Genomic DNA, 18,181 nt, shown 5'->3' on the forward strand with positions numbered 1-18,181 from the left:
GGGGGGGTGGGGGGTGGGGGGTGGGGGGGATTAGAGCCCGTGAGTTAAGAGTTTTTAACCTTAGAACATCTGTCCTAAGGGTCTGCCCCTCTTATCTATCAATCTCCTTACTCTAAGCCCAGAGCCCAGAGCTGTCAGCTCGGGTCAGCCTTGCCTCTCCTCCAGCCTGCCTTGTTGCTACTCTTATCTTTGCCCAGAATCCTCTTCTGAGAAGCAGTGAGCTTCACTGGACAGGACACCCTGGGATAAAAACCAGGGTTCAGTCTTCTGTCTCCCGCTCACTAACTGGTTAGCTTGGCAAGTCTTCTTCCAGCTTTGAGCCCTCAGCTCCCAGGGGCTCAGTAGAAAAGCATCAACTGTCAATACTTCTCAGGGAGGGCAAGTAACCATTCTCCCAAGCCTGCCAGCAGCCCCGCTGTCTCCAGTCTCCTGCTCTCACTGGGGAAAGGGTGACGGCTTTGCACAGGTGGGGTGCTCAGAGGCCCAGCATCAAGGTCTCTCCAGTTAATGAACTGGAAATTCATTTGTACCCCACTTCCCCATTTGAACTAAGATTCTGATGCTTTAGTGTCCCACCAGCCCCAAGATTAAGGTTCAATTCAAATCTCCAATAAGGTGATACATTTCAGGCACAGAAGGGACATTTAACGCTCTTTCCATTAGACAGTAAACTTCCTGAGCCTCTCTGGCCCTGAGTGTGCTAGCATGGGCACTGCCCATAGAAGAAGGCCCTAATCCTTATGCTAGCCTTTCTACTGACCTCTCTTGGGGACGGCTGGCCGGATGAAGTAGGGGAGCTGCCTCATGGCCCCACGCAGCTCTTGCTTCAGTGCCAGGACATACTCCCCCTCCTCTCCTGCTGGCAGAGGCACTGGGTGGAACTCCAAGGGCTGAGGGGTACAGTGGTTAGTCAGGAGCACTACAATAAAACCTTAAAAGGCCTTTCCCCCAAGTAAAATCCAGTGTTCTCAGTAAGATTGGGAAGGCCAGAAGATGGAGGAGGGCATTCTGAGAGCTGGAGAGTGGATGGTATGAAGAGTGAAGATAAACACTTCCTTGCCTGGAAAACACCGCCCGTGGGGCAGGTGTGACTATAGATGGATGGCTCAAGATGGGCCAGGAGGACTCTGTGCTCACACGGCTCAGTGGGGGCTCACATGGGAGGCTTAGGAAGGGAAGGGAGACACTCACAGGAAAGAGTGGAGAGGGCTGGAGAGTGGGTGGGGGCAAAGCATCACCCTTCCCAATGCCCACAGCCTCCATGTTGAAGGTCAACTGGCCCCGGCCACGGCCCCGGCCCCCACCCCGGCTGGCCATGGTGGAGGGGGCCTGGATATGCAGAGATCCAGTGAGAAAAAACCTAATAAAGACAAAAACAGAGAGATAAAGAAGTGTACTAGAAGAGACATGAAGCCAAGCTGCAGGGCACATCATGTGATGTTCTATGGCAGGTGACGTTTTCCTCTGTGCCCCGGTTCAAACCCAGGGCTTTTCTCATGCTAGGCAAGTACTCTACTTTGGGCTACATTCCAATCCGTTTTTCTGTGACAGTTAAAAATTTGATGTGCCAGGCAGTGGAGGGACACACCTTTAGTTTCAGCACTTGGGAGGCAGAGGAAGGCATTACTTTGAGTTTGAGGCCAGCCTGGACTACAGAATGAGTTTTGGGACAGCCAAGGTTATACAGAGAAATCTGTCTCAAAAAAAAAAAAAAAAAAGCAAAATAAATACAAAATATAACTACTTAATTAATTAAAAAATAAATAAAACATTAAGTTAGGAGTGATACCACAAACCTGTAATCTGAGCCCTGTACTTGACAAGAGGATTATCAGTTTGAGGCTAGCCTGGTCTACATAGAGTTCCAGGCCACTGAGGGATAAATAGCAAGATCATGTCTCAAGATAAACAAAGCTGGAGAGACTGTTCAGTGGTTAAGATGTGCATTGCTTTCGAAGAGGAATGGAGTTTTGTTCCAGTACTTGTGTCTGGTGTCTCACGCCGTCTGTAAACCCAGCTCCAGGGAATCTAATACCCTTATCTCGCCTCCATGAGCATCTGCGCTCACATGCACACACTTTTAAAATATGTTTTAAAACATGTTTTAAAACATGAGAGATGGCTCGGTGGTTAAAAGTATCCCATGCTCTTGCAGAGGACCTGGGTCTGGTTCCTCTGCTCATATCAGGTGGTTCCCTCTGCCTGTGACTCTACTTCCCGGAGAATCCACACCTGCCGCAGCCTCCATGCACATTTACATAAGCGGTACACATACAAATAAGTAAAAGTAAATAATATTTTAAAGTATTAAAACAATTCAGCTAGAGAGATGTCTCAGTGGTGGGATACTGCTCTTCCAGATGACACGACTTTGACTCCCATCACTCACATGGGGGGCTTACTATAACTCCAGCTCCAGGAAGGGGGGTTTGGTGCCTTTGGCCTTCATGTGTATACACAGCGATACACACAGACCCATAATTAAAAACAGACATATCTGTTTATTTTTTGAGATCTTTATTTATTTTTATTTTATGTGTATGGGTGTTTTGCAGGCAGACAGACAAAAAGATAGATAGACAGACAGGCAGGCAGGCACCATTTGAATGCAGTGCCCATGAAGACCAGAAGAGGGCACTGTTTCTCCTGAGACTGGAGTTACAGATGGTTGTTAGCAGCCGGATGTGGGTGCTGGGACCAAACCTGGATCCCCTAGAAGAGCAATCAGTGCTCTCAATCACAGAACCGTCACTTCAGCTCCCAATAAAATAAAATAAGTTAATATTAGATTATAATCCCAAAGTACAAAGTAAATGCCTACGAGTCCATCATAATATGAATGACTAGGAAAAGACACAAGTCTCATGCAGAATTCTAAATAAACCGTGTAGATAGCCGAAGCTAAAACATAAACAAAGCATGTAGACAGTCCATGTAACAGCAAAGGAACATAATTCCTGATTCATAAGGGTGGGAATTTTGTTCCTCGTGTTTTTGACAAGTTGGAGTGTAGGGGTACCTTCTAAGGGACATCAGTGTAGCCAGTGACCAACATCAGCATCAATAGCAGAGACTCACAAGGACAATTCGAGTGGGTTTTCTTTGTTTGTTTGTTTGTTTGTTTTTGAGATAGGCTTTCTCTCTGTAGTCCTGGCTGTCCTGGAACTCACTCTGGACAATATGTATTCTTAATGAACACTGACATATTTGTTTCCTCTCTTGTTTTGTTGATTCGGGGTCTCAAGTAACCCAGTAGACCTGAAACTAACTGTGCAGCAGACAATGAGCGTGACCTTTTTTTAATCTGTCGTCTCTGGTCTGGAGGTGCAGAGACTGCAGGGGCATGTGCCTCCTTCCGTCTTTCTCCCTTCCTTTCATCCTTCCTTGACAAGGTCTCATGGAGCCCAGGCTATCCTTGAACACTTATTTCTCCTGTCTCAGTTTCCAAGTGCAGACTTCCATGCCTGTCCCAGATCCAAAATGATGCCTGTACCTCTGTGATCATCATGATCAAGCCTCCTGAGTCTACACGAGTCACTGAAGAAACAGCTTCCAACAAAGGGATAGCCTACAGTACGCCTGATCAGTTCACTTCAAAAAAATAAGACACAGAGAAACTGTCCAAGCCCAGAGGAGCCCAAGGAGATGAGGCAGAATGTGCTGTGGTATTTTGGATAGGATCATGACACATGAAAAGGCCATTATATAAAAAGTGAAGAAATCTGAGTGGAAAATGAGCCTTGAGATATAACAGTGTATCACTGGTGGTTCACTAATTATAGGAAACAAATTATAGTGATACACAGCATTAATGAAGGGAACTGTGTGCAGGGACGTGTGGGGACTCTGGGACTATCTGCTCAGGTTTTCTGTAAACCTATTTTTTTTAAATGTTGTCTCATTATTTTGGTCACCAAACTACAAGCCCAGCCCTGTCACGTGGTTTTCTTCCAGGCGACAGACCTTCATGGTAGTTTCCTTTCTTCCTGTTTGTGTATTAATTTTTCCTATATCAATACTTTTTTATAATAAGAGAAAATTATTACGTACACATTGTGCCTTTAGCCTGTAATCCCAGCCCTCATGGTGCTGAGGAAAGAGAACGGCCAAGCCAAGGAGTCTAGGGCTAGCCTGGGCTACACACAAAGTTCTAAACTTGTGATCCCCCTGCCTCCTCTACCTCCCAAGTTCTAAGATTACAGATACATGCCAACATGACCAGCCAATAAATAAAATTATTGACTTAAAATTTTAACTAGGGGGTCCAATGGCATGTCTCAGCAAGCAAAGGCCCTTTGGCATGCAAGCTGACAACCTGTGTTTGATCCATAGAACTGATGGGAAACAGAAAACGGAGAATCACTGGGAGTTTAGAGGCTAACTAGCCTGACATTCACTGCTCAGGGGTTAGAGACCCTTGCCTCAATAAGGTGGGGGAGGGGACAGATGAGGTCAGAGGACTTAGAGGATTCTTTCTCTCTCTCTCTCATAAAGTAAAAGTTTAAAAATTGAACTAAATGTAAATATATTACATATCTCATATACAAAATCATATATAAGATTAATAATCTCTAGCAGGAAGAAGATGGTATCTGAGGAGTTAGGAGTCTAACTACTATTATAAAAATAAAATAGAAGGGAAAAATTGCCATTGAGAGAGAAAATGTTGGGCTGGAGAAATGGCTCCTGAGTTCAATTCCCAGCAAGCACATGGTGGCTCACAACCACCTGTAATGGGATCTGATGCCCTCTTCTGGTGTGTCTGAAGACAGCGACAGTGTACTCACATATATAAAAAAAAAACAGCTGGCTTAGGTTTCTTCCCCACTGCTCCAACTGTGCAGAAGCCAGCTGCTCTGACACAGAGCAACCAGGAGCTAAGAAAAAGGCCACGAGCTTGGAGCTTAGCCGACTCTAACCAACATCACAGACTCCCACATCACACACCTGACCACCAGAGATGCAGACCGAGAGATGGTGAACCCTATCTAACTTGGGCATTAGGGGGTGGGCAGACACTAAATGGCACTGGTCTTCCCTTCTCAGCTTGAGAATCTGTAATGAATCCATTTTCCATTATAACAAATGACACTGTACACTCAAAAGCTCTTGGCTACAGAGATCAAAGGACCAAGGACCAAGGTGGAAAGCTACCGCTGGAACTCTGTAAGAGGCCTTCTAAATAAACACAGGGTTCTAAATTCTGGGCGGGTGCTGCTGTCAGCTTTGGTGAGCAGAGCTTCCTTCTGTTACAGGCAGCAGTGACTCTGAAGACTGGTCAAGGTATAGACATCACTGTTGGTTGTCAAGCTGTACATAGGATATCTTTCTCACCCACTCCACAGGAGGACGGACAGGGCTGAACCCTTGAACTCACAGCACCTGTGATAAACTGCACTCAGTCAGTCAAAGACTGGGCGTGATCCCACAGTATGTATGTGTGTGTGACCACACATGTGTGTGTTGTTGTGCATGCATGCATATGCACGCGCGTGCGCTCGAGGGGGCGGGGGCAGGCAGTGGTGACACATGCCTTTTATCCCAGCACCCAAGAGGCAGAAGTAGGTAGAGCTCTGTGAGTTTGAGACCAGCCTGCTCTACAGAGCTAGTTCTAGGACATCCAGGGCTACAGAGAAACCGTGTCTTGAAACACAAAACAAAATGAAAACAAAAACAAAAAAGAAAGAAAAAAGAAATACACTTAACATAGATAATTGACGTCCATCTATGAAAATGTCATAATAGAATCCGCTGCTATGTAATTAACATACACTCATAAAAACAGTAAGAGGAGATCCTGGAGGGCATCTGAAGTCTCCCATAACGTGAGCCAGATCTGCTCCTGTTACCATCACTCCTCCCCAGGGCTCACCTGTGCACTGTGATCTGCCCACACTCCAGCGCTCACAGGACAGATGTGCCCACTTATGCCTCCTTTGCACTGTAGAAGCTACTAACGGGCGTGTTTCAACACAACATACAAAAAACCACCAACAGATTCCTGAAGCTTAAGGAAGGCGGAGCTAGGAGAGGGAGCACAACCTGCCTGTGATCACGTGAGAGGTGAAAGCAGGCTGACCTGGGTCAGGATCAGGAGAGGCGACATAGTGAGTTCCAGGCCACCTTGGGCAACATGGGTTCCTGGCTCAAAACACTGAAACCAAGCAGTCAACCAACCAGCCAGCCAGCCAGCCAGGCAGCCAGCCAACCAACCAACCAAAAAGTCTCAGTTCTGTCATTTCCTAGCTACATAAACTTTGGTTTCTTCTTTGTCTTTAGAATGGGAGTAATAATAAACCTATTGCCTTAGTTACTTTTAAATTCCTTCCCAAAGACACCATGACCAGGGAAACTCCTAGAAGAGTTTATTGGGGGCTTACAGTTTCGGAGGATGAGTCTATGACTATCATGGCAGGGACGCAGCAGGAAGGCACTGCACAGAAGCATAGCTAAGAGCTCACACCTCATCCACAGGCATGAGGCAGAGAAAGCACTAGCTAACCAGGAACAATGAGGGCTTTGGAAACCTCAAAGCCCACCCCCAGTGGCACACCTCCTGCAACAAGGCCACACCTCCCCTATCCTTCCCAAACAGTTCCACCAGCTGGGGACAAAGCCTCCAAATAGATGAGTCTCTGGGGAGCCGTGCTCATTCAAACAACCACACCAATGCTGAATGCTGTGGATAAAGCTGAGAGTAAAATGGACAAAACTAAACAATAACGAGACTCCTGTGCACCCCTGGTGCCTCCTGCATGGAATTTATATTCTGGCAGACCTGTGAGCTTCTAACTAAGAGCACGAATGAGGCCCCTTGAGGAGGTGATGGAGACCGGCCATGGGCACTCTGGTCCTCTATTTCTAATAAGTTAAGAAGTCAGTCCTGTGTCAGAACTCTTGGAGATCTAAATGGGAGAAAACCATCCTCTCCCCCCAGGAGAGATGATAGCTGGAGATGTGGCTCCATGACAGAGCCCTTCCCCAAGAGGAGCAAGCCCCCAGGACCAATCCCTAACACTAGAGGGGAAAAAACAGCAAGTAAGAGGGGCATGTGGAACATGCCTGTAATTCCAGCTCCAGAAAAACGGAGACGGGGGACTGCAAACTCTAGACAAGCCTAAGCTACTATCTGTCAATAAGTAAATAAATAAAACAAAAAGAACAAAGGCTGGACACGGCGTCTATTGCCTTTAATCCTAGCACTTGTGGCAAAGGCAGGCAGATCTCTGTGAGTTCAAAGCCAGCCTGTTCTGCATACGGGTACATAGGAAAACGCTGACTCAAACCAGATAGACAACAACAAAAAATGACAAAGAATATGAACAGAAAATTGACAAAAGAATGGTTGATAAAGCTACTTTAAAATATTTAGTTAGTTAGTTAGTTAGTTAGTTATTTGAGACAGGCTCTCTACATAGTGCTGGCTGTCCTAGAACTCACTATGTAGACCAGGCTGGCCTCAGACTCAGAGATCTGCCTGCTTCTGCCATCCAAGTGCTAGAGTTAAAACCATACTTGGTCTCTTTCCTTCTTTCAAATTTTATATTCATTTTAATTACAGACCATGTGTATTGTGTGTTTGTGGGTGTTGCATGTGAGTTGCATGTGGAGGCCTGAGGTCCCCTGCAGCTGCACTTGCAGATGGGTGCTGGGAAATAGAAATGAGAACAGTATACCCTCCAATCACTGAGCCTCTGCTTTTAAAAAATATAATTGTATATATGCATGTATGTGTGTATGTATGTATATATGTTACAGGCTTTTGAACCTGTTTCCAGTTAGGGGGTGGCTCAGCCCTTATACACCTCTAACCCCTCTGGCTGTGTGGCCACAACTTTAGAACTCATCTTTAATCCCAAACAGTGAAGGTAAGCTTAGTTTGTAGAAGGAAGCACCCATGTTTGAGAGTGATGTCTAATTGAGTGGCAGGCTAGAAGCTTCCAGGACTAGCCCTAGATAGCAGACAGAGGCAGTACACCTCTGAGACAACAATTATTCAGGTGAATAAAAGTTACTTTTACCTGTGTATGTGTGTGTGTATAATTCACCCATGTTCGAGTGTTTGACGTTTGTGGAGGTCAGAGGACAACTTTGAGTGTTGGTCTTCACCTCCTGGTTGGTTTTACAGGCGAGCTCTTTCTTGCTTGCCACAGCTGGCCTGAGAGCTTCTCTAGTATACCACCCCCCACCCCCCCCAACGCCAAGTCTCCACCTCCCATCTCACCATAGGAGTGCTGGAATGACAGCTCAGGCCTCCACATCTGCCCTGCTTTAACATAGGTTCCATGGAAATGAACCCAGGTATTATGGATTGAGCAATCTCCCTGGCCTGATAAAACCATTTTTCTACCTAATAAGGAACTAACAGAAAGTTAAACAATTATAATCAGGCTGTGGTGAGATTTCCTTCAGATGGACATTGGCTGTGCTGGGTAGCTTTCTGTCAAACTGATGCAAGCAAGGGCCATCTGGGAAGAAGGAACCTTAATTGGGAAAATGACTCCATCAGATGGGCCTGTGGGCAAGTTTGTGGGGCATTTTCTTGATGAATGATTGGTGTGGGAGGGCACAGTCTGCTGTGAGGGGTGCCACCACTGAGCAGACAGTCTTGCTCTGTCTGGAAAAGAAGCTGAGAAAGCACTAAAGAGCAGTCAGTCAGCAGCTCTCCTCCATCTCCTCCATGGCCTCTGCTTCAGTTCCTGCCTTCAGGTTCCTGCCTCTGCTTCCCTTATCAAAGACTGACTGGGAAGTGTAAACCAAATAAACCCTCCCTTAACAAAGGCTTTCCTAGTGTTTTACCTTAACAATAGGAAGCCAACTAAAACAGAAGCACACCTCCAAGGGAAGACTAAAGAATCTCTTGAGTTGTTTGTTGTTGTTGTTTGTTTGTTTGTTTTTGTTTGTTTGTTTGGGTTTTTTGTTTTTTTTTCCGAGACAGAGTTTCTCTGTGTAGCCCTGGCTGTCCTGGAACTCACTCTGTAGACCAGGCTGGCCTCAAACTCAGAAATCCACCTGCCTCTGCCTCCCAAATGCTGGGATTAAAGGCCACTACTGCCCAGCCTCAGAGCCAACTCTTGCAATTGTCCTTATACAGAGAGAGAGAGAGAGAGAGAGAGAGAGAGAGAGAGAGAGAGAGNGCCCTGGCTGTCCTGGAACTCACTCTGTAGACCAGGCTGGCCTCAAACTCAGAAATCCACCTGCCTCTGCCTCCCAAGTGCTGGGATTAAAGGCGCGCACCACCACTAGCAGGTTGGGTTTTTATTCTTAATCTACAAATCCTACTGTTAAAAATCTATCCTAAATAGTCACATATTCTGCAATAAAAGTATCACAATGTTTGCTAACGAGCTATTTGTGGCAGCAAAAGTTCTGAAATAAACTAGACATGGTGACTCACACCTCAAGGAGGCTAAGGCAGACAGAAAGTGGTCAGTCTGAGGTATCTATGAAGTTCCAGGTCAGCCTGGGCTACATAGTGAAACCTTGTTTCAAACAACAAATTCTGAAATGACATAAGTGGTCTAATAATAGATGATAAAAACCACAAACCAAAAACAGCCTGACAGTGGTTCAGGGTGCCTTTAATCCCAGTACTCAGGAGGCAGAAGCAGACAGAAATCTAGAGTTCCAGGCCAACCTGGTCTACAGAGCCAGTTCCAGGACAGCCAAGGCTACACAGAGAAATCCTGTCTTGAAAAACCAAAAACCAAACCAAAACAAAACAATGGGCTGGAGAGATGGCTCAGGGGTTAAGAGCAGTCAGTGCTCTTCCAGAGGTCCTGAGTTCAACTCCCAGCAACCACATGGTGGCTCACAACCATCTGTAATAGGATCTGATGCCCTCTTCGGGTGTCTGAAAAACAGCTACAGTGTACTCACATAAATATAATAAGTGCATCTTTAAAAAAGCAAAACCCAACAACAACAACGAAACCCAGAACAAATAACAAAAAAACCCCAAACAAGCCATTTTCAAGGGAGGAGGTTAATAATATGGAGTGTTTAGGGGTGAAGGAGAATACAATATAAAGTCATATTTATCTGTTGTTGTTTTTTAATGTTTTCATTCTTGATACAAAATTGAATTTATAGTGTGGCTCTATTTACTTATAAAACAAAAAGTTATGCATATATACAGAATAAACTGAGAGTACATATGTCTAAATACTAGTATCAGGGGCAGGCAAGATGGCTCAGCAGATAAATTCAGTGCCAGTCCAAGAACCTGAGTCCCATCCCTGGAACCACGTAAGGTACAAGGGAGACATAACCTTACAAAGCTGTCCTCTGACGCTGACATGCATGCCGTGGCACCAGTGTACAAGTACATAAAATAACAATAAAGTTTAAAGTTGTAAAATACTAATTACAATCATTATTACCTTAGGGCTATGAAATAATGCACACTCTTATATTACTATGTGTTTGAAAGTTGTGTGGAATAAATGTATATCCTACAATTAACAAGTAAAAAGGATGCTTCGTTTTCAAGAACGCAGGGGAAATCTGGAGAATGGTTCAGTGGCTCAGAGCACTGGCTGCTCTCCCAGACGATTCCCCGGGACCCACACAGTGACTCACAGCTGTCTGTAACCCGTCCCAGGGAATCCAACACCCTTCTCTGCCTTCTGAGGGTTTCAAGCACACAAGTGGTACAAAGACTCACATGCAGACAAAACGCCCACACACAAGAATTCAGAGGACTAGTGGGTGCTAGAGCTCAGTGGTAGAACCCCTACTTAGCAAATCACGAGGTCCTCAATTCAATCCCCAGTTAAAGAAGATAAGCAAACCCTCAGAAGCAACAACAACAACAAACTTGCTTAGCAGAAAGCCTTGGGCCAAGCCTGTCATTCAGAAATTTGAATTCATCTTTGGCTCCATGGTGAGTTTGGGGCCAGCCTGTAGAATATACTTCTTTCCTCTAACCTCCACATATGCACCATGGTACACACTCCACCCAGGCCCACTAATAATAAATAAGTTTAAGTTGAATAAATACAAAGGAAAAAGTGAAATAGTGGACCGACCTGAAAAGAGCTAGTGAGTTCTCTTCCTAAAGATGCTGTTTCAGAGCAAGGGGTGTAGCTCAGGGGCAGAATGAATGCTCAGCATTTGTAAGACCAGATTCACGTTTCTCAATTTAAAAGAAAAAAGCTTATTTGGGGTGTAGTGGTACAAGCCTGTTATCCCAGAAAGGCTGAGGCAAGAGGATCATAAGTTGGAGGCCAGCCTGTTTGCCCTGCATAGAAAGAACTGGTTTCAAAAATATTTTCCCACATACTAAACAACAATTTATTGAATAGATGTTACCAGAGGGTTCGCTGTGATCCCTGTTGTCTAGCACTGTGTCTGGTGTGTAGTAGGGTCTCAGTAAATATCTGTCGTTTGAACATTGTCTACAGACTCTGTGAGTCACAAAGACTCCCTTCTGGCTCTTTTTGTTGTTTTCCTTCTCTGGTCTGAGAATAACTATAAAACATTAATGCAATAAACCACCAATTCAAAGACCCCTAATTATATAATATGTTGTCTTTTATTGCTCCCTAATTATATCAGGAGTTTAAGTTTGTCCTCCTTGACAAGAGCACTGGTTCCCACAAATCAATTCCACTCGATTAACGCTTATTGAACACAATGTATTAAGTACCCCAATCTGTCCCACCAAACCTTCCGTTCATAGAATAGAAAGTGTGAAAGAGAACATGCAATCCTAACACCGGGGGTACTGTGGCAGGGGGAATGCAAACTGGAGGCCAGTATAAGCTACATAGCAAGAGTCTGCCGATAAAAGCATGGGAGGGATGGAAAAAGTCAGCCTCGTGAGATGGTAAATACTCTTGTTGCCAAGTGTACAGGAAACAGGCTGACTAGCTCAAGTTGTCCTCTGACCTCCTTGCGCAAGCCATGGCTTGTACGTACCCCCCCACACACACAAATAATGTAATTTTAAAAATTAAAGAGATTCCAATAGTGATAATCGGACATTGTCAGGTCGGGGATCAATAAATTCTTCACGGTGGTCTAGGAAAGTGGTGGGTAAAGGGTAGCGGTTCAGTTGACTTGATAGGTAATAATAATAAGGTAATAATCTGTCAGGCTCTTGACAGGGGGCTAATGTTACGTTAATGGGTGCGGGAGAAGCTGATACCATAGAAGAGTCTGAGCTACAAGAATGAACCTTCCTCTCCTGCTTTAATATCTGTCCCCAGGCGCGACAGCAAGCTGTCTCCGGCATACAGTCAAGACATCAGTGAGAGCCCGGGAAAAAGGGGAGGGATTTAGAAGGGGGCTGATCCAACAGGCTGACAGAAAGCGTTATCTACGTCGCTGTTGGCGCCGAGGGACTAATTCGGGAAGTACCGAACCAAACCGGGTCAGAGCCACCAGGTCGAAGCCTTACCTGCCGTCCCTCCCCCACTCAGGGCCCACGCAGCCGCCAACTTGAAATTTGCTTTTCTTCTTCCAGCCCTCGTTCTAGGCCCGCCTCCCCGAGCTCTCCATTGGTGGGTTTTCCTGACCAATCGACGAGAGCGGAGGCGGGCGAGGAGGGAAGGAGGAGGGAGCGAGCTTAACCGGAACTAAGGCTTGGGAAGTGGCGCGCGCTGAGACCTGGGGCTGCAGAATTCACCTCTTTAGCCCAGACCGAACAAGACGGCTAAGATGACCTGCTACTCAGAGCTCATCCAGACACGTGGCAGAGCCAGAAGAGGAGAACCGCTGCTGGGAAATGTAGCCATGGGTTAGAGAAACCAGATTGCTCATCTGTTAACAGCTGTGCCTGCAGGAGTTCCCAGAAACACACCAGGAGGTTCCCAACTACCGGACTCCAGCGCCCTCTTCTGGCTTAGGCCATCACACACACACACACACACACACACACACCACCACCACCACCACCACCACCACCACCACCACCACCACCACCACACATCACCATCACACACACACACACACACACACACACACACACACCACCACCACCACCATCTCTCACACACACACTCCCTCTTTATTATTCTTCCTTTATATATAGGCCATCACACACACACACACACCACCATCTCACACACACACACAGTCCCTCTTTATTATTCTTCCTCAGTCACCAGCACTACCAATAAATAATCTTTAAAAGATTTTTTTTTTCTAAAGGCAGGGTCTGGCTACCCAGTCTAGGCTGGCCTTGAACTCTTGATATTCTTGACTCTGCTACCAAACTCAGGCCCCAAATGCAGATTGTTGCGGTGTCTGAGAAGTGAGGGAGAGAAGGGCGCTTGGGACCAGAGCAGTAATTGGGGAGAGAAGACAAGAACCCAGTGGGTTTTTTCTTTCTGCACTTTCCACTGCCCTTCAAGCCCCTTCAAGGGAAGAGGGCAGAATAGAAAGAGTCATTCTTTTACAGAGTAGAAGTAAAGGGAAATACTTCAGGATGGATGTAAAACTAGGAGTCAGTCAACAAGAATATGACAGAGGTCAGAGAAAATGGCCTCTAGACTGGGAAGTTGCGTGTGGATGACACATACTCCGTTTTTGGAATAGTATAAAAACATAGCGGTAGCGCTTTGGGGGAACTTGCTTAACCTCATTATCATTTGTTGCAGGAAGACAATAGTGCCCCCCTCATATGAGTTGTGAAGGTGGGAGATGATGTATGTATGCTCAGCTCTCGGCACACATCAATAGCTAGTAAAAGTGGGTGATTTCCCTCCGGCTGCTTCTCCTCCTTTCCCAGGAACGAGACTTTTTGTATCTGTACCTGGTGGCGTCCACCATTTGAGTCCTCTAGGATCCTCGGTGAGCTTTCCAAACCCTTAATACCCATCCGATGCCCCCACTTTCCTTGGTACCTTCCAGCTGGACACAAACTCATCGCTAAACTATGCAGATGGAAGCCTTGGTAACCATGGAGACAGGGCAGGTGGCACAGAGAGGCAGAGGCAGTGAGCAACAGATAGGAAGAGACAAGTGATTCAGGCAGGGACCTTCAAGGGAGAGGGAAGAATGAGTCTAAGGGAGTAGAGATGTAATGAACGCATCTGTGCAACAGGGTCCGGTCATCACTCTGCCTTTTTCTACCTCCTATGCACACCCCTTAAAATATTGTAAAGAGGGAATTTGGGACGGCCCCTTGCCCTAAAAATTCCCTGGGAAAACCACCTTCCTTACATTCCTAATGGGACCCAAGGGAAATGAGATCCAAGTGTCTCTATGGTGTGTGATGTTTGAAAGGGTTGCAGCGGGGATAGACTGCTGTCTGATTCCAGACTATACTTTCCCTGATATTTAAACTACGGGAAGGGAGCCACATCTCCTGCCTCTCTGCTCTGTGTGGACGCCGCTGCAGATCCCAACCGCCTCCCTACACCCTTCTGCAGTGTGCCATATGCCGTGTGTGGCAGTCAGGTCTGGCATACCGAAGCTCATGGAGATCTGTTGAAGATCAACGAAGAATCTGGATGGTTCCTGAATGGGTCGTGGGAGAGTCCCCTAAGGAGCGCTTAGGTTTGTTTGGGCTGGGGAGGTGGGATAAGAATGGGAAGTCAAGATTGGAGGCGCTAGGTGCTTTTTTCCCCCTTAGGGGTTTATAGGTTTATATGTGTGCGCATGGGGGTGGGGAGCGGCTTGGTGCCGGACGCCCCCACCCGCAGAGACTGGGCTATAAATAGCACAGAAGAGCTCCGCCCCCCTTCTCTCCTCCGGAGCCGGCGCTGTGCCCGGGGCGCACCGGGAGGAGGGACCAGGATCCAGCGCTGGGGCGCAGATACTGACACCAAGGGAATCCGGGTACCCCCCCACGCCATGTGGGCCCCCAGGTACCCGGCTCCTCCAACCCAGAGGCCCCCATGGCCCCGGCCTCAATCCTGGCCAGGCAGAGATTATGCGGACATTCAGGTATCTATTTGGGGGTACAGGCTGGGAGGGGGAAGAACAAGGAGCAATGGGGAACATAGCAAAGGCAAAAGAAACCCCACTTCTTCCTCCACTCCTTTAGGTCCCAATTGCAATCTGCTTCTCCCCCCCCCCTCAGTTTTTGGGGATGTGGCAATCTAAAAGAGGTTAGGAATAGAAATATGTGTATGACTGTACGGGTGCATGTGTGTGGGTGGGTGGCGTTCAGTATCCTAGAGAGGGGGATTCCAAGTGTGGATAAGAAAAGGGGGATGTTGGAAAGGTCTGATAAGCCGTGGGGTGCGAGTGGGGGGTGGGAATATCTGTGCGCGTGCATGTACGTATATGCACGAGCTCTCATCCTTCAGTGCGGGTGGTGCACCCTTCCCACCTCCTTTGGCATGAGTGTGCGGGGGGGGGGGGATGGGACCGCTCAAAGACAGAAGTCAAAAGAAAAGACTGTGCACTTACCCCCTCCCCCGTCATACATCAGGTGCGTTCATCGGTGCCTCAGTTTCCCTGCTGAGCCTGTCAATGAGCTCTCTCTCTCTCTCTCTCTTTCACAGGGATAGGCTTCACTACCGAGACTTTAGGCCTCTCCCAACCACCACCCCCATACTCCTAGATATCTTCGGCAGGTCCCAGTCCCGGCTCCATCGGTGTTTTTGCTCGAGCCGCAGCTATGCTGCACACCGAGGGCCACGCTCTTCTTCGGGCTGTGGGACAGGGTAAGCTACGCTTGGCCCGTTTGCTTCTGGAGGGAGGAGCCTACGTGAATGAGGGTGATGCCCAGGGGGAGACTGCGCTAATGGCGGCCTGTAGGGCCCGTTACGACGACCCTCAGAACAAGGCGCGCATGGTACGCTATCTCTTGGAGCAAGGCGCGGATCCCAACATCGCAGACCGTTTAGGACGTACCGCGCTGATGCATGCTTGCGCCGGGGGTGGGGGAGCCGCAGTGGCCTCTCTGCTCCTTGCCCACGGCGCAGACCCCTCAGTTCGAGACCACGCTGGCGCCTCGGCGCTTGTCCACGCCCTGGACCGGGGGGACCGCGAGACCCTTGCCACACTGCTGGACGCCTGCAAGGCCAAGGGCACGGAGGTCATCATCATAACCACGGATACCTCGCCCTCGGGCACCAAGAAGACCAGGCAGTATCTTAACTCCCCACCGTCCCCGGGGGTAGAGGACCCTGCACCCGCTCCTCCTAGTCCAGGGGTCTGCACATCGCCTTCAGAAGTCCAACTGCAGACTGCAGGAGGAGGACGCGGGTTGTTATCCCCTCGCGCCCAGGAAGAAGAGGAGAAAAGAGACATTTTTGAATTTCCTCTTCCCAAGCCCCCTGATGACCCTTCCCCTTCCGAGCCTCTCCCCAAGCCACCTCGGCATCCTCCAAAACCACTCAAAAGGCTCAATTCCGAGCCCTGGGGCCTTGTGGCTCCTCCTCAACCGGTCCCTCCTGCAGAAGGGAGGCCCGGTTTGGAGCGTCTGGCTGCTGAATTCAATGGCTTGACCCTGACCGGGAGACCGCGTCTTTCTCGGCGTCACAGCACCGAAGGCCCGGAGGACCCGCCCCCATGGGCGGAGAAAGTGACGGGTGGGGGTCCTCTCTCGCGCCGAAACACTGCGCCCGAGGCTCAGGAGTCTGGTCTTCCTTCAGGGCTAAGGCAAAAACTGAGCCGCATGGAGCCAGTGGAGCTCGACACCCCTGGACATTTTTGCCCTGACTCCCCCGAGTCCAGCCGGTTATCCCTGGAGCGCCGGCGATACAGCGCCTCTCCGCTGACCCTCCCTCCAGCGGGCTCAATTTCCTCCCCACGCCAGTCCCAGGAAAGTCTGCCAGGGGCTGTATCCCCGCTGAGCGGACGGAGGCGGAGTCCAGGGCTGTTAGAAAGAAGGGGATCCGGGACCTTGCTCCTGGACCACATCTCGCAAACACGACCGGGTTTCTTGCCTCCTCTCAACGTCAGTCCCCACCCTCCCATCCCCGACATTCGTCCCCAACCCGGAGGTCGGGCACCCTCACTGCCTGCCCCTCCATCCTCTGGGGCACCTGGGTCTCCCAGGACCAAGCGCAAGTTGGTGAGACGCCACTCCATGCAGACTGAGCAGATTCGCCTGCTAGGGGGGTTTCAGAGTCTAGGCGGGCCTGGGGAACCCGGGCGCTGAAGGAAATGAGGGGCGCCAAGGAGGGGGAGGGTCAGTACCCTGATAGAGGGAGAACCAGCTGATACCTCGGACACGGGATCTCTTGCATGTGCTCCTGGCACTGTGCACGCACACATGGGTAAGCATGTGTCTGTCCACAAGTACAGTACACTTACTAACGAGAAGGATAAATACTGTGTTTACCGGGTGTGTAGACCCACGCAATCGTGCCCTGGTCATGTCACAAGTACATGGGATTACTTGGGGACCCATAGGCACAGCACACCAACAGAGGACCACTTGTGCTAGGGTCCCAGACTCACATTTGTTCCGAAGCAGCAGGGAGCCCCCACTCATGGTTGGTCTCCTGTATCTTTGCCCCTCCTGAAGAACCCTTGCTTTCCCTGTGTGCCCTGCAGCGTGGCTTAGCATCCCCTCGCACAGTCTGCTTTCTCTTCATGACTATCTCACCCCATTCTGCAGGCCTTGCTTCTTCATGCCTGGCTCCTTGTTCACACCCTGCTCCCATCCGCTTTTCAGGATGTCTTCTTCACTGTTCTTGGGGTTCCCGAAGCAGCTCCCAATCTCACTTCTGTTGCTGCCTTCCATGCTCTCCACTTCTCAGTTTCCTGCTTTTTATTCCCTCCCTGTGCCCCCCCCCCAACACATATACCACTCCAGATTGTCGTTTACCCCAGGGGTAGGTCATGGGCTCAAAGTTGCTCTTCTGTGTGTCTGAGCTTATGAACAACCCCCCACAGGTAGAAGTGGGGAGCAAGCCTAAGTCAGTCCTCTTACCACTTGACATGTCAAATAAATGTGTTCAGAAGTCTGTTTCGTCACTGCTGCCTGAAGGTGTGGGCTGGGAGGGGGCTGAAGAGAGAGGGCATGGGAGGGTGAGGCTTACAGTCACAACTACTCAGGGAGCCAATCTAGAGGCTGCAGCTACCTTCTTTCCAGGAGACCAACTGACCAGTAGTGGTTGTAGAAGAAAAGGCAAATGGGCCCTGTATTCTGAGGTTTTAAGGCATTTGGTGGGCCTCCCCCCTAGCCTCCCCATGCTTAATGATTTAAGATTCTTACTGCCCCTCTTCTCCATAAGCAGATGCTACTTCCTACATCTTGATCACACAGGTTTTG

At 48.5% G+C, this 18,181-nt stretch overlaps 2 protein-coding genes across 5 annotated transcripts in view; one reads left to right on the plus strand and one right to left on the minus strand.

The window, feature by feature from the left end:
* The window catches only part of Polr3gl (RNA polymerase III subunit G like), an 18,619-nt gene extending 3,157 nt beyond the window's left edge, over positions 1-15,462 (minus strand). The window contains exons 1-3 of one of the 4 annotated variants that reach the window (XM_029475421.1): positions 15,364-15,462; positions 1,192-1,360; positions 761-890 (exon numbers count right to left, since the gene is read on the minus strand). In XM_029475421.1, coding sequence (XP_029331281.1) covers positions 761-890; positions 1,192-1,317 — 256 coding nt within the window. In that variant the 5' untranslated portion in view covers positions 1,318-1,360; positions 15,364-15,462. Of the gene's footprint in view, positions 1-760; positions 891-1,191; positions 1,361-5,872; positions 7,200-12,403; positions 12,502-15,363 lie in introns of those variants that run through there. The other 3 variants (XM_021158545.2, XM_021158546.2, XM_021158547.2) reach the window with 3 other exon arrangements.
* Positions 14,570-17,872, plus strand: Ankrd34a (ankyrin repeat domain 34A). Its single transcript, XM_021159157.2, has 2 exons — positions 14,570-14,895; positions 15,459-17,872. Exon 2 carries the CDS (start codon positions 15,575-15,577, stop codon positions 17,060-17,062), a length of 1,488 nt encoding a protein of 495 aa, XP_021014816.1. The 5' UTR covers positions 14,570-14,895; positions 15,459-15,574; the 3' UTR covers positions 17,063-17,872.
* The last annotated feature ends 309 nt before the right edge of the window (positions 17,873-18,181 follow it).

The sequence above is a fragment of the Mus caroli genome, chromosome 3, assembly GCF_900094665.2.
Source record: "Mus caroli chromosome 3, CAROLI_EIJ_v1.1, whole genome shotgun sequence".
In the NCBI taxonomy this organism is placed as follows: Eukaryota; Metazoa; Chordata; class Mammalia; order Rodentia; family Muridae; genus Mus; species Mus caroli.

Excerpts from the sequence above, each read along its gene's own strand:
- Ankrd34a (XM_021159157.2), top strand. The coding sequence starts at position 15,575 with ATGCTGCACACCGAGGGCCACGCTCTTCTTCGGGCTGTGGGACAGGGT.